Source organism: Suricata suricatta, chromosome 3 (assembly GCF_006229205.1).
Source record: "Suricata suricatta isolate VVHF042 chromosome 3, meerkat_22Aug2017_6uvM2_HiC, whole genome shotgun sequence".
Classification (NCBI taxonomy): domain Eukaryota; kingdom Metazoa; phylum Chordata; class Mammalia; order Carnivora; family Herpestidae; genus Suricata; species Suricata suricatta.
The window spans coordinates 20,143,822-20,158,610 of record NC_043702.1 but is presented as its reverse complement, the minus strand read 5'-3'; the positions used below and the strand labels follow the sequence as shown (position 1 = coordinate 20,158,610).

The window sequence follows — 14,789 nt, the reverse complement described above, 5'->3', positions numbered from 1 at the left end:
TAAAAATTACACAAATACTACATGAATTCATCCCTATTGTAAAAATGGAAACAGGGCACCTGGGTAGCTCAGTAGGTTAAGTGTCTGACTTCAGTTCAGGTCATGATCTTCTATGAGTTCGAGCCCCACATCAGGCTCTGTGCTAACAGCTCGGAGCCTGGAGCCTGCTTCGGATTCTGTGTCTCCCTCTCTTTCTGCCCCTCCCCCACTTCTGTTCTCGCTCGCTCTCTCTCTGTCTCTCTTTCAAAAATAAACATTTTTTAAAGATGGAAACAACACAAATAGAAGGAAAGTTTGCTCTTCACATTCTCCAACCTCTTCCTCTCCCATAAACAAATGATTGTAATCAGTTTGGTGGTATCCCTTCCATATTCTTTTGGAATAAGGCATTTTTATTTATTTTTTTAAAATATAAATTTATGTATTTATTGTCAAGTTAGCTAGCATACAGTGTATACAGTGTGCTCTTGGTGTCAGAGCACATTCTTGTGACTTATCACTTACATACAACACGCAGTGCTCATCTCAACAAGTGCCCTCCTTAATGCCCACCCCCCCCCATTAACCCTCAATTTGTTGTCTGTATTTAAGGGTCTCTTATGGATTTGCCTCCCTTTTTGTTTGAAAATATTTTTCCTCTTCCTTTCCCTCAATGTCTTAAGTTTCTCAAGTTCCACATATGAGTGAAAACACATGATATCTGTCTTTCTCTGACTGACTTAGTTCACTTAGCATAACACCCTCCAGTTCCATCCACACTGTTGCAAATGGCAGAATTTCATTCTTTCTCATTACCAAGTAGTCTTCCATTGTATATATAAACCATGTCTTCTTTATCCATTCATCAGTTGATGAACATTTGGGCTCTTTCCATGATTTGGCTATTGGTGAAAGCATGGTTTTAAAGACTGGGGCCAAATGAGATTTTAAATTAGGTTTCCTTTTTATCTCATTTTTATTTTTATTTTTTTTCTTTCTTTTTTTTATTAGTTTGTCTTTTTTTTAATAATAGTTTATTGTCAAATTAGTTTCCATATAACACCCAGTGCTTCTCCCCAAAGTGCCCCCCACCATGACCTTCACCCCCTCTCCCCCTCCCCTTTCAGTCCATGGATCGTCTCCAGTATTCAGTAGTCTCCCTTGATCTGTGTCCCTTGCTCTCCCCTGCTCTCTTTCCCCCTTCCTCTCCCCATGGTCCCCTGCCAGGTCTCTCCTGTTAGACCTATGAATGCAAACATATGGTATCTATCCTTCTCTGCCTGACTTATTTCGCTTAGCATGACACCCTCAAGGTCCATGCACTTTCCTGCAAATGGCCATATATCATTCTTTCTCATTGCCATATAGTACTCCATTGTACATATATACCACATCTTCTTGATCCATTCATCAGTTGATGGACATTTAGGTTCTTTCCATGATTTGGCTATTGTAGAAAGTGCTGCTATGAACATTGGGGTACAAGTGCTCCTATGCCTCAGCACTTCTTTATCCCTTGGGTAAATCCCTAGCAGTGCTATTGCTGGGTCATAGGGGAGTTCTATGGATAGTTTTTTGAGGAACCTCCACACTGTTTTCCAGAGCAGCTGCACCAGTTTACATTGCCACCAACAGTGGAGGAGGGTGCCCGTATCTCCACACCCTCGCCAGCATCTATAGTCTCTTCATTTGTTCATTTTAGCAACTCTGACTGGTGTGAGGTGGTATCTCAGTGTGGTTTTGATTTGAATTTCCCTGATGATGAGTGACACTGAGCATCGTTTCATGTGCCTGTTGGCCATCTGAATGTCCTCTTTGGAGAAGTGTCTATTCAGGTCTTCTGCCCATTTCTTCACTGGATCATTCATTTTTTGTGTATGGAGTTTAGTGAGCTCCTTGTATATTTTGGAATAAGGCATTTTTAAATTGAAATGCAGTGGGGTTCTTTTTTGGTTCACCTACACATATGTGATCATTGTACATGTCACCTTGCAGATTATATTTTCTAGTTAACAACATGACTTTGAACTCTGTCCCTGCAAGTCTTCAAGGTCTATGACATTCTCTCTGATGCAATGATCTCTGATGAGATACTCCATCACTCCCGTCTTGATAGATAGTCTTTTCCGATTTGTTTCATTATTACAATGATATAACTCTGATCCTCATTTCCCAAGCTCCTTGAGAAAGCAACATCTGCCACTCTCTCTAGGAGAATGCCAAAGAAATAGAATCCCTGGGCTGAAGGGTATGGGCATTTAAAATGTAATAGAATACTACCAAATGGCCCTCCAAGGCAGCACACTAATTTATCTGCTTTTCCACAGGGTGGGACAGATCACTTGCCCAGCTTCTCCTGCAGCTAAGAGTAACTATATGACACATTTCTGGCCAGAATGCATGCGTGCGTGCACACACGCACACAGGCACATATGGAAGCATCCCGGAGTAGAAACATGGTTCTGGGAAAGCTTTTGCTTTCTCTATGTGAAGGGACAATTTGACTAGGGCCACCCCTTCTCCTTTCTTTCTTGCTTTGAGCTATAGTTGCCCACCTGAGACAGTGAGGTCACACCCATGAGTGACAAACATGCTAATGATGCCAGAGCAGAAAGAAAGAGTCTGGGTCACTTGTGGTGTCACTGAGCAACTGGACCAATGCCAGCCACCACCCACTCCTGACATCTCATTACAGAAGAGGAGTAAACCTCTAATTGTTTAAGCTCCTGCTACTTGGTTACCTGTTACTTATAGCTGAATGAAAACTGAAATGAGACACAGTGTTGGTGACAGTACCCATTTTTGTTTTGATTTAACCTTGCTTCTTATACATTATAGTAATGGTACAACTTTCCTGTTACTCTGTTGAACAATAAAATGATGACAGCAATAATTTATTCACTGCCAATTTTATATGCATTATTCCTGATATTACAAAGACCCTGAGAGACAAATTATCTCTATTTTTAAAATGACGATACCAGAGACCAGAAAAGCAAAGTTACTTACCCATGAGGCAAGGGATTCTGTCCTGGTTCTGGCTGCTTCTGTGGGTCCCCATTCATAAAGTCCAGAACCAGGGCATTCTTAATCCAGTAAGAGCAGTAGCAGTAGCACTAAGGAGGCATATATGGAAGGACCATGGCATCTACATGGTCAGTGCCAAGGATAATAGGAGCTCCTTCGACTTTGGCCAGTGGGTCAAGATCTTGCTCGTGGCTTTGCCTCCTACCTTCTGCTATAAATCCTGCTACCCTGGCTCTGTCCTGACACCTCATAACTGGTCCTTCCCATTCCTAAGCCCGTAAGTCAGAGTTCTAATTAAGGACTGCTCACTTTTCTCTTTAGGTCCTTTCACTGTCTTCCCCAAAACAATCTTAACAAAGTTTTTAAAAGATATTATTTAAGAGAACACTCTCTGCAAGCATGTCTGTGCATATTGTCTTCTTATTTAATCATCACATAACCTTGAACAGATTCATAAAGATGATGAGGGGAGAATAATAGAAGCAAATGCTGTCATAATGCAAACTTGGGTCCCTAATCAAAAGGAAAGGGAGGCAACCCGTTCTGGTTCCTTTGGCCCCTCAATCATTGTGCCATGAATTTAACCCAAACTTTATTATGGGATATATGGAAATCTGTATTCATGGTGGAATTGTTTTTCGTTGCAAGTGACATCAATTGCAGCTTAGACTAATGTAAACAAAAATCAAGTTTATTGGCAAATGTCTCTGGAAATCTAGTGAAGGAACAGGCTCAGTCATGGATCCAGGAATCAGGATGTTCTCTGTCCTGCTCTTTGTATTGTGTGTCTCTGCTTGACGTTTCTCTGAAGATTAAGTGCTTTTCCCATGGCATAAAGTGGAGTCTTTCATTTTTCCAGACTCCCAGGTTCCTAACAATATGGTGGGAGGAAATGATATCTCCCACTAGCTCTGATAGAAAAATCCCAAAGACTTGGATTGACTTTAAGCACATGCCTATTTCTTAACCAATCCCATGGCCAGAGAAAGAAGATACTTCGGTCATCCAAGCCTGAATCACAGTCTCACTGCTATGGCTAGAGAGGATTTAGGGGTTCAGCCCTACCAAAACAACATGGAAGTGTGGAAAGGGGGTTTCTGGGTACTAAGTGGACAAAAGCAACAGGTGTCCACCAAAATGATTTGAGGGGAGATAGACAACACTAGTTAATGCCTCAGCCTTGAGGCTTTTGAGAGAGAGACTAGGCCTTCCAATAACACCACCATGACTCACTAGGCTGGTGTAGGCTCTCAGCATGCTCAGGGAAGTGGCAACTCCAGAATTTATACATCCCCTTTTTGGAGAGATATAGCAGTCTGTGTTGGAGGGTGCAGAGGCTCCATTCTCAACAAATCACCCCTCGGAATGGCCACTGGCTGGAACAGGGAGGTGATATACCAAATCCAGCCTCTACACAAAAAGGTTGCTCAAACCAAGTGACATTCCAGAACTCAGAGGGCCTGATAGAGACCTTTCTCTTCTGTTCATCTCTCTCTGTTACCTGGGTGTCAGTCCTCCTGAAGAAATCCAAAGGGCAGCTCAGTCAACAGGACTTGACTCCGTGTCACTTTTTAGGGAATGCATTTGTCATACACTCTCTGTGTTTTGTCTTTCTGCTTATGTGTCTTTGTGTCAAATGCATGGATATGGCTATAATCATCCACTTGGCTAAAAGAATGCAACACAACCCTTCATCTGCTCAGTGAGAATTGAAACTCCACCACTTACAAAATTATTCCACTTGCTTAAAAATGATCTCCTCTTAAGGGCACCTGGTGGCTCAGTAGGTTAAACTTTCGACTCTTGATCTCGGCTCAGGTCATTATCTCACATTTCGTGAGGTCGGGCTCTATATTGACAGTACAGAGCCTGATTGGGATTCTCTCTCCCTCTCTCTCTGCCCCTCCTGTGTGCTCTCTCCCTCTCTTGCTATCTCAAGAATAAATAAATAAACTCTAAAAAATTATCTCCTGTTAAAAATGCTAATCCCCCAGGAGTTGAAATATTATTTTTTTTATTTGATCATGCCATTTTTTATTTTATTCAGTGGCATTTTAAACATTTCTTTATAGTGTTTTTTTATTTGAGAAATATTATTAAATGTACTTATTTACAGTTAGTAAGAGTAAGCTTGTCAGGCTCTTTCAGGAGAAAAGCTTTTGATGAGAAATGCTGAGCCTCTTATTAGAATCTAGTACCTAGATAGTGAGATCCTTGAATATAGTTGTATCTGACTGATATTTGAGATGTCCACCTAGTTCAAAGCTTCCATATAGCAAGTTCTCACGACAGGTTTTTTTATATGAATAATCTTCAAGTACCTTCAAATTCCCAGTTAAGCTATAATATACACAACTAAAAGTGGTAATATGTTGGGTGGGAGGAAGAATCAGGGAGGGGTAATCATGTTCCCTATTTGGGCTGGGCTTAACCTAGAATTGTGGTGAAGGAATCTAGGATGGAATAGAAACCCTGAATTTAGGAGATTCTGGAAATCAGAATAAGAAGCAACTGGAACAAATTTTATGATCCGTGTTACTAAAAATCCTTATGAGGGCATCAACCTTCCAATAGGATGGAGCACAGATACCTTTGAGCTGACTTTAGCTCCCTTTGGGGGGCACGTGACACAGATAGGATCTGGATTACACCCAGCTGGCATAGAGACCATTCATTTTCCTCCAATGCCACTCAAATTAGGATAAACCTTTTAAGTTTTTTAATGTTTGTTTATTTTTGAGAAAGAAAGAAAGAAAGAAAGAAAGAAAGACTAACAAAGACAGTGTGAGCAGGGGACAGGCAGAGAGAGAGGGAGACACAGAATCGGAATCACACTCCAGGCTCTGAGCTGTCAGCACAGAGCCTGATGCAGGGCTCAAACTCACAAACTGTGAGATCATGACCTGAACCGAAGTGGATGCTTAACCGACTGAGCCACCCAGCCCAGGATAAACCTTTCAAATGCATTTCCTGAGAGACAGTATAATGTAGTGACTTAACAGTCAAATACAAGGCACCAGACTGCTGAGGTATAAATTCTAGCATGGCTGTGTACGGCTACATGACCTTGGGCAATGCACTGAACTTCTCCGTCCCTCAGTTTTCTCACCTGAAAAATGGGTGTAATAGCAGTTCTCAACTTGTAGGGTAGTATTGAGGAATTAAATGAATATACATAAAAAGTTCAAGATGAGTCTTGACCTATGGAAAGTACTACATGTTTAGCTCCTTTTCTTATTTCCCCAAAGTGACTGGGGGAAAAGGACAGTATTATCAGAAGCAGAACCCAAGGGTTTGCTCCCTTATTTAACAGATCCAGAAGCAGATGATTCCCTCTGCATCAGAGAGGATGCCACCACCACCAGGAGCATGAACGCCCTGGGGGTGCTCTGTGCCAGGTGCTGACTGTCCCAGGTCCCATGTCTTTCCTTGCCAGTAGGGCTTATGTGGACACAGCACACCAGACTTGGACCAGCACATTGAGGGTGCTCTGTTTTCAGGACTTTTTCTCTCAAATGAAAAGGTCATGAGCACAGGGTAAACCTACTTTTCTTTCCTTCCAGAAACCCCCTGACCATGGCTCCTCTTCTTCCTTGATTATGTACTGAGACTTTGTGTCAAAATTGAGTGTGATGGTGAGGTGTTTTGGTACCTAATTAGGTCACCTATTTCAAGAGAAGGGCCTATGGCTAGGGGTCAAGAGGGTACTGAGGGCTGCAGTTCTCATTGGGTTGGGTCTTGGGCAGGAAGAAAGCCTTTGCCCAGGGGACTCTTATTTCCATGGTGGGCTGGGTGAGAAGTGGATAGGAGATGCTGAGGAAGAAGAGGCAGCATGAAGAAGGGCCTGGGGTTCACTATGGTGTCACAAACGGATTCTTCGCTAACCAGCTGGCCACCAACCCAGTGCGGCCCAGACCCTGGACCCAGATTACTCAGTCATCTCGGAGTGTCATCCACTTGTCCGCAGCTCCCCAAGCACTTCCCAGTTCCCACTTGCCATTCTGCCAATAAGGGTGGGTGGAGATGGAGCAAGGGGAGGTTTTAGGATCAGCGCATCACTGCTGTAATGGCATCAGACCCTTAGAGGTAAAAATCACCCTTGGTTGCTTCTTACTAAGGAATAGGATAATTGAGAAAAGGTGACAAGGAATAATGCAAAGTGTATTTCTCTCCTGCCTCCTAGGCCTCTCACCTCTACAGTATAATGAATTCTGCTTATAAAGCACATCATTACTCTTAGGAATTGGTTATTGTTGGTAGGCAAGCCATGCCCCTACACTCTGCTAGGAGTCCTTGGATCCAGCGGGCAAAACATCAAAATAGTAGCAAATTTATCTCATAGAGACTAAAAAATTCTGTGATTTTCTGTGCTTTCAGATGCTGACAGATTTGATTTTCAACAGGCAGGGATGAGGCCTCATAATTCTGGGGTCCTTCTAAATTTTGTGGCTATGATTAGAGCCCCCAATCTGTCACTGCACCACTCACTTGGAACCAGGACCAAAAGCGTAGTCCTCAAATAGGATAATTTTTTTACCTTTTTTTTCTTTCCTAGAAGGAGAGTAAGTACTCTGTGATCTTTTTTTGGCTCTTTGTCCATAAAAATATGGTTGAATCATGTCCATTGTCCTTTCAGAATTCCCCAGCATCCAGATATGGCCAACTTTCTACTATACAGGCTCAATGCAGCCAGGATATTATCTGGATGACATCAAATATCGATTGTTACTTACACTCAGGCTTATCAGGGTTTGTTTGTTTGGTTGGTTGGTTTTTGGTAGGAAACAGAAATAGTCTATAATTATTTATGCCCAGTTTCCCCAACTTCCAAAAATTTTTATATACCTCTGCCATGATGACCTCCCTCCCTCCACTAAAGTTGGAACAAACAAACAACAAAAAGAAGGGAAGTTAAGATTATGCCACAGAAGGAGAGCTGGACAGAGGAAGGAAAAACTCACAGAAAAGAACGCTAATGGTAGGGAAAGAAATTTTATTTTCAAGCTTTTAAGAGAATAATACAAACAACAGAGAGTTTTAAAAAACCCTAAAAACTAGTTTAAAAAAGTACTTGACAGTGTCCCTTTAATACCCATGGATTGCGCGGCCATTGTGCATTGACAATGAGAAACTCTGCATGTGACCACCCCAGTGGCCTTCCTGGCAAGGTCCCAGGAGCCAGCAGGCTGGGGTAGAGGGACAGTTCTCCCCGCCAGGGTCCCTGGGCCCTGCCTAGCTACACGGGAGGGACAGGGGAGAACGTGTCACTGAGGGATTACTGCCTTCGGGTGAGGGTCCCGAGCTGTAAGAAATACTTAGATTGGTCTCCACTCCACTCTTGGGGGCACATCCAACCAAGTTCCTCCCATTTGCTACAGAAGCTATCCTGGGGGGCCCCAGATGGGAAGTGGGCTGTCCTGGGGGCCCTGGGCCTCGGCATGTGCCAACGCAGGAGAAGGCATGACATTGAGCATGTCCTGGCAATGGGCCGGGTTGGGTAGCTGCGAGAGTCACTCCTGGATTGACAGCTTTGAAGGCTGAAGCCACAGCAGCAGGACTGTGCTTGAGATACCCAAAGGAAATCTGTACTTTTCTCTAGTTGTGTGTGTGTGTGTGTGTGTGTGTGTGTGTGTGTTTCTTGTAAACATCTTTGAGCCAAACCACCATAAAATAAAGTAACAAGGGCACAAAAAGACACCCATCTCCAAACCTAAGCCCTCTTTGAGCCTATCTGAAATTGGGAGTTCCCAGTTTGAAAGGAAGCCGAAACCTCCCTCCCTCCAGGGGCTCGAACCAACATTTCCCTCCCTGCACATTGCCCCAAAGTCCCATCTGAGTCAGGAATCCTGCCTACCCAGACAAGGCCAGGGGCCACAAATGCCATCTGTCATCCTTGCCAGCCCACACCCATCCTTCTCCCTCCCCACCACTGCCCCAAAAACAGTCCAGAGAGAAAGAAACAAACTCAAGGGGAAAACAAGGCAGGCTACAGTGCTTTTCCTTTGCACACTCTTTGCCCCTTTGCATTTTTTCTCCCACCACTCGTGCATGCGGGGGCACTGTCACCACCAACTCACCATCGCCCTTCCCAAGCCTCCTTTTCTCCCAGGCGCTTTGTGCATGGGCACATCTGGGATTTTTGTCCTTGTGTTTTATGTTCGAACTGTATTGCACTTCCTTGTTGAGTTTGTACTGGTTCTTCTTCCTCTTGTTGGAGAATGGGGGTTGACTGATCAGAATCACGAAAAGCAATCTAGACACCTAACTCACTCACTCCAGATCTGACCCTGCCTCCAGGGCCCCACAAGGCCCACCACCTTCTGTCTGCCCTCTGCTCCGGCCCCTGGGATGCCACTTTGCCTCCCCACACCTGCTCCCCAGACTGTGGCCTGCCAGGCCTTAGCCCCTTCCTGGCCCAGCCTCCTCATCTCTGTGCATGGTCATGGCCTTCTTTCCACGTCTCTCCCTTCACACTGTTGTGACCCTCATGACAAGCTCCCGGCTCCCGCCCTGAGCACTCCGCTGTTCATGAGGTCGTAAGTGACTCAAGATGTGCAGGATGGTGTAAGCACAGTGGTGATCGGACAGAGGGCCTGAGGGGTGGCTGGCCGCCCGGGCAGGGCCTTCCTCAGGGCCAGGGGCACCCATGGTCTCCTCTTCAGAGGAGGGGGCATTGGCCTGGGTGGATGAGGAGGTCCGGGGGTTTGTCCTGCCTCCTGACTTTTGATCCTCCAGGTCTTTCGTCTTATCATAGTTCAGCACTTTCCACTGCTGGTTGACAGCTTGCCACCGTTTAAAAATGCGGTACACGGAGGGTCCCTCGTGCACAATGAGACCTGAGGGGGCCAGGAGGGAGAAAAGCAAATGACAAGTAAGAGACAGGAAGTCACTGCCCAAAAAATGGTCTCCCCATATTTATACACAGATATAGACACTGGGTAAGCTGGATTTGTATCAGTTTGATTTGTTCTTTTCAAACCTCCCTTTCTGCTATGAGCCCTTGTATTCCTAGGCTCACAGGTCTTCGGAAATAGAAGGTGGAAGGTCACCATACCAAGTTCATGAAATGGTCGAGTGCCTATATGCAATGTGTGTGTCTACCTCTTCTCCACCCCTCCCACTTCTTTGTTTGACAAAACTCAAAATCATCATCTGTTAAGGTGTAATATAAATATATTTTCCTCCCTCTACCAGATAGCCATGGCACCTCACATTGAGCAGATGTTGAATGAACCGTGTACTTTCAAAGGCACCATGAAAGATACCAATGGTCATGCCATACATGCTAAATGATGTCTGGAATTCCATTGGTTAACTCTTTGCTATTTAACAAATAGCCCAATTCTACTGAAACACACCCCTGGGAAAGAGAACTTTGACACAGTTATACTGGCCAGAAGCAGTGCAGAGTCAGAAAGAAGCCATACCAGACAACTAGGAAGATAAATATTATGTCTATTGCGTGCCAAGCGCTAGGGCTGGTGCAGTGAGCAGGGCAGGCAGAGTCCTGCCCTCCAAGAGCTTATATTATAGGAGAGAGACAATAGCAGGCACATAACCAAACTGATAAGACTATTTCAGGTGCCGACAAATGCTATGAGGAAGATAAAATAGGGTTTAGTAGTCACTGGCTACAGACACTGAGGGTCCTGCTTTATTGAGAGGATGGTGGGAAAGGCCTTTGGGGGAGGTGATTTTTACACTGAGACATAAATGATGGAGGTGGGCATGCAAAGATCTGGAGAGAGAGCAGGTTGGTGGTAGGAACTGCTAGTGCAAAGGCCAGGAGGTGCGAATGGAATGTACATGCATCAGAAAGAAGGTCACGGTGGTCAGTGTGCAGTGATGAGCAGAAAGGACAAGGAGATAAGGGGGCACAGAGGCCAGTCTGATAAGGCTTTATAAGCCATGGCAAGGGATTTCTATTTTATCCTGAGTATAATGGGAAGCCATGGAAGGGTTTTAAGGGAGGGGTGAGGGGTGATGTGATCTGGTTTACCCTGAAGAAAGTTCATTCTGGCTCCTGTGAAACAATAAACTGATGAGGGAGAACAGTAGGAGCAGATGACCAAGCAGGAAGTGCTTCAAGTAGTGATCCAAGCACAAATGGATGATGGCATCGACCAGGGTTATCGCAGTGGGTTCTACGAAAAATTGTGTGGTCAGGACGTATATAGAGGCAGAGCTCACAGCCTTGCTGACAGGTAAGGTGTGAGTCAAGTGAAAAATCTGGACAATCCAGGAGCTTTTGGCCAACAGTAGACTAGTGGTGTGCCATTTACTGAAATGTGGATAGCATAAGGGTAGGGGATGTGGATTTATGTGGTGGTGGCCATGACTATTAGTGTCCTATTGTTGTTGTAACAAATGACCACACAGTTAGTGGCTTAAAACAACACACATGTATTATTTTATAGTTCTGGAGACAGAAGTCTATAGTGAAGGTATCAGAAGGCTGGTTCTTTTTGGTGGCTTTGAGAGGAGAATCCATCTTCTTGTCTTTAAGCTTCTAGAAGTCACCTGCATTCCCTTGTCTTTCCTACATCACTCCACCTCTTTCTTCCAATGTCACATCTCCTAATCTTCTGTCATTGTTTCTCTCTGCATCTCTCTTATAAGAATGTTGTGATGGGGCACCTGGGTGGCTCAGTCGGCTGGGCATCTGATTTCAGCTCAGGTCATGATTTAATGGTTTATGAGTTTGAGCCCTGCATTAGGCTCTGTGCTGACAGCTCAGAGCCTGGAGCCTGCTTCAGATTCTGTGTCTCCCTCTCTCTCTGCCCCTTGCCCACTCACACTCTGTCTCTCTCTCTCAAAAATAAACAAACATTAAAAAAATTAAAAAAGAAATAAGAACCCTTGTGATTACAACTCCACCCAGATAACCCAGGATACTCTCCCCATTTCAAGATTCTTGAATTAGTCACACCTGCAAATCCCTTTTGCCATATAAGATAACATTAACCGTCTCCAGGAATTAGGACCCGAATGTCTTTGGGGGTCTGTATTCAGCCTTCCACCATGATTAATAGTTATATTTTGATTATGGTAAATTTAAGATGTCTGGTAGAAGTCTCACTGGAAAGGCCAGGTAGACAGCTGAATGTATGAGTCTGCAGGTTACAGACAGGTCTGGCCTGGAGGTATAAGTCATCAGTGTAGAGGTAGAATCGGAAGTCTTAGGAATGGCCCAGGAAGGCAGACAGATTAGAAAAAATGTCCGAGACAGATTACTGGGCCTTCTGATGTATTTAGGTTTGGAGGAGGTAGAGCCAGAAAAAGAGGTTCTGAATGGTGTAGAAGCAAGACCAGCAAGTGTATAGACCCAGAAGTCTAGAGAAGGACACGTTTCAAGAAAAAGAGCATGCTTTTAAATTCTGTTGAGAAGACAGCTCATGTAGAATGAGGGGTGACCACTGGCTTGGTGGGCATAGAAGGTGGAAGGTTGGTAGATGTGAAAATCAAGTAGTTCTCATCCAAGTGTCTTTTTCTTCTATGATGTCATCAACTAAGATGGAAGGCATACAAGAGGAAGTGTTGAAGATTATTGGAAAGAAGAAAAAGGGGGAAATGATTATTTTGGAAAAGTGGGAGACTGAATTTACAAAGGAGATATGGTAGAATTGTCTGACAGTATTGAATGTCCATTTGAGATCTGCGGCCACAAAATTGAGGTGAGTTGTGTAGTTTTTCTGCAAACTTCAACTTCTGGCTAGGTGCACCTATGGAGTAAGAAAGTTGAGCTTAATTAGTGTAGACTTTTTTCATGAAAGCAAAACAGGCAAGAGAGGACATGAAGGAATTATGAATGTTGGCAAGGGAAAGATTATCACAGTGGCCCAAGGAGTCTGAGCTGGGGAGGAGGAAAAGGATACATGAAAGGGATAAAGAAAAATGAAAAAGGAAAAATGGAAAGTAATAGGGTCAATGCCAAGATATCTCTTTGAAGTTATAGAATTACTAGAGTCAATGAGCTACAAGGATAGGGGTGCAGAGTGATGGGCAAGAGTGGGATGTTCAAATCCAGACTTTGGAAGTGGTATTGTTCTTGGTGATGATGAGGTCTAGGGAATGCTCAGTTGGGCAGAGGCTGAGGTGGGCTAGAGGAAAAGGCTCGTGGAGTAAAGAGGTAGCCAAGGAGTTGGACAGGTTATCCGTATCAGCCATCCTCAGTGCTATCAGACCAAATGCCCTGTTTTTATAATCCCTTTCCTATCCTGAAGTGAAATTCATAAGGTAATGTAAGCTACTATGGTTTCTTTTTTAAAATAAGTTAATATAACGCCCTGACAAATAATGTAAAGAAAAACAAAGGAGAAATCATTTAGACCAGACAATATGAATTTCAACATAAATTCTAGGGCACAACTACACTAGAAAACAAACAAAAAACCTGAAACGGTTCCAAAATGTCCCCCTAGGAGATGATACCACCTCCACTGAGAGGCACTGGTCAGAGAGACACTGAAGACAGGAATAGTGGGAGGGAATGCATGAACCAGGTGCACCCAGGAATGCGAGGAGTGAGTAGACAGCCAGCAGCCAACAGCATTAACAAGGGGAAAGGGACAGTCAAATATGAAGACATGCACTTCAAAGGGGCTGGGACTTCTGAAGGATAAAGGAAGAGAGGTGGTTTGGAAGGGGCAATGGAGTACAGGGAGGATGTGGACCTCACCTCCAGGCCCCGTGGTAAAAGAAGCTACCACTTGAGACAGCAAGGAAGAGTGTTCTCAGAAGACAGCTGTTTCCATGAAAGGAACACTCAGGGAAGAAATTGCTGGTGATGCACCATGAGGTCCAGAGGAAGGGCTGGGAAGATGGGGCCAGCTAAGAGATGAGCAGAATAGGAAAGTGATGATTGTCCATATTGTGAGAGTGGTCCAGGAGGCTGGGCCCTGTGATGGCAAGTGACATGACTTGGGATTCACCCTGCAGCAGCTGTCAGAGTAGGGATGGCTGCTGGCCTGGCCTCTGGAGGGAAGAGCTGACTCATAGGAGCAAATGGTGATGAGTCACTCCAGCATCCTCAATGTCAAGCAAAGAGCTTAGATGGAAACCCTTAAAGCTCTTCCAACCTTGAACACACTGTGATTCTAGGAGACAAGATAGCCACCCACTACCACTCTTTCCTCTAGTATGACAACAGTTCCTGAGATTGCACTCTGGCAACATGTTTTCAAAAGTTCTTTGGAGAGACTGTCTCCCTGTGGCCCAGCTGTCCCTATCTTTTGGATCACATGCTCCTTTGAGGATCTGATGAAGGCTCAGGACCATCTCCATGGAACACAAACCAGATAGATGAATTTAGGGTTCATATATCTCCCGCAGACCACCTGTGGACCCTGTGTTGTGTGCTGACTCTGGACAAGGAGACCTTCCCTCTGCCCCTTGTCTCACCACCCTCTCCCAGTGTGCCAACCCTCATGACTTCCTTCAACATTGTGAACATGAGTCCTGTGGCACTGCTGCATTCATATGTTGATTAGTTCCACAAGCTCTTTTCCCTGGACTGTAAGCTCCTTAAGGACAGAGGCCAGGAATGGTTGAGGCCTGGACAGCCAAGACAGTAACAGGAGTTTAATGAAGCCTTGGTGATGATACAGGAGATGGGGGTCTCAAGGAGACAGAAGCAGAATCTTTTGAAGCCCCAAACTCTTTCCAGTAAAAGCCATATACTTGATTCTTAATTAGCTTCTTGATCACACAATTTTACCCTGATTGAAGAGGGTGGCTTAAATTTTTGGTCTGAATGCTGCCTTCTAATTATCTAACTGTCTAGT

At 44.4% G+C, this 14,789-nt stretch overlaps 1 protein-coding gene across 2 annotated transcripts in view; it reads right to left on the bottom strand.

Annotated features, from left to right (window-relative positions):
- Positions 1 to 7,982: 7,982 nt before the first annotated feature.
- Positions 7,983 to 14,789, bottom strand: part of MARCHF4 (membrane associated ring-CH-type finger 4) — a 114,398-nt gene continuing 107,591 nt past the window's right edge. For both annotated transcript variants that reach the window (XM_029933883.1, XM_029933882.1), the window contains one exon: positions 7,983 to 9,842. In XM_029933883.1, the coding sequence (XP_029789743.1) occupies positions 9,475 to 9,842 (368 nt within the window). In that variant the 3' untranslated portion in view covers positions 7,983 to 9,474. The remainder of the gene's footprint in view (positions 9,843 to 14,789) is intronic.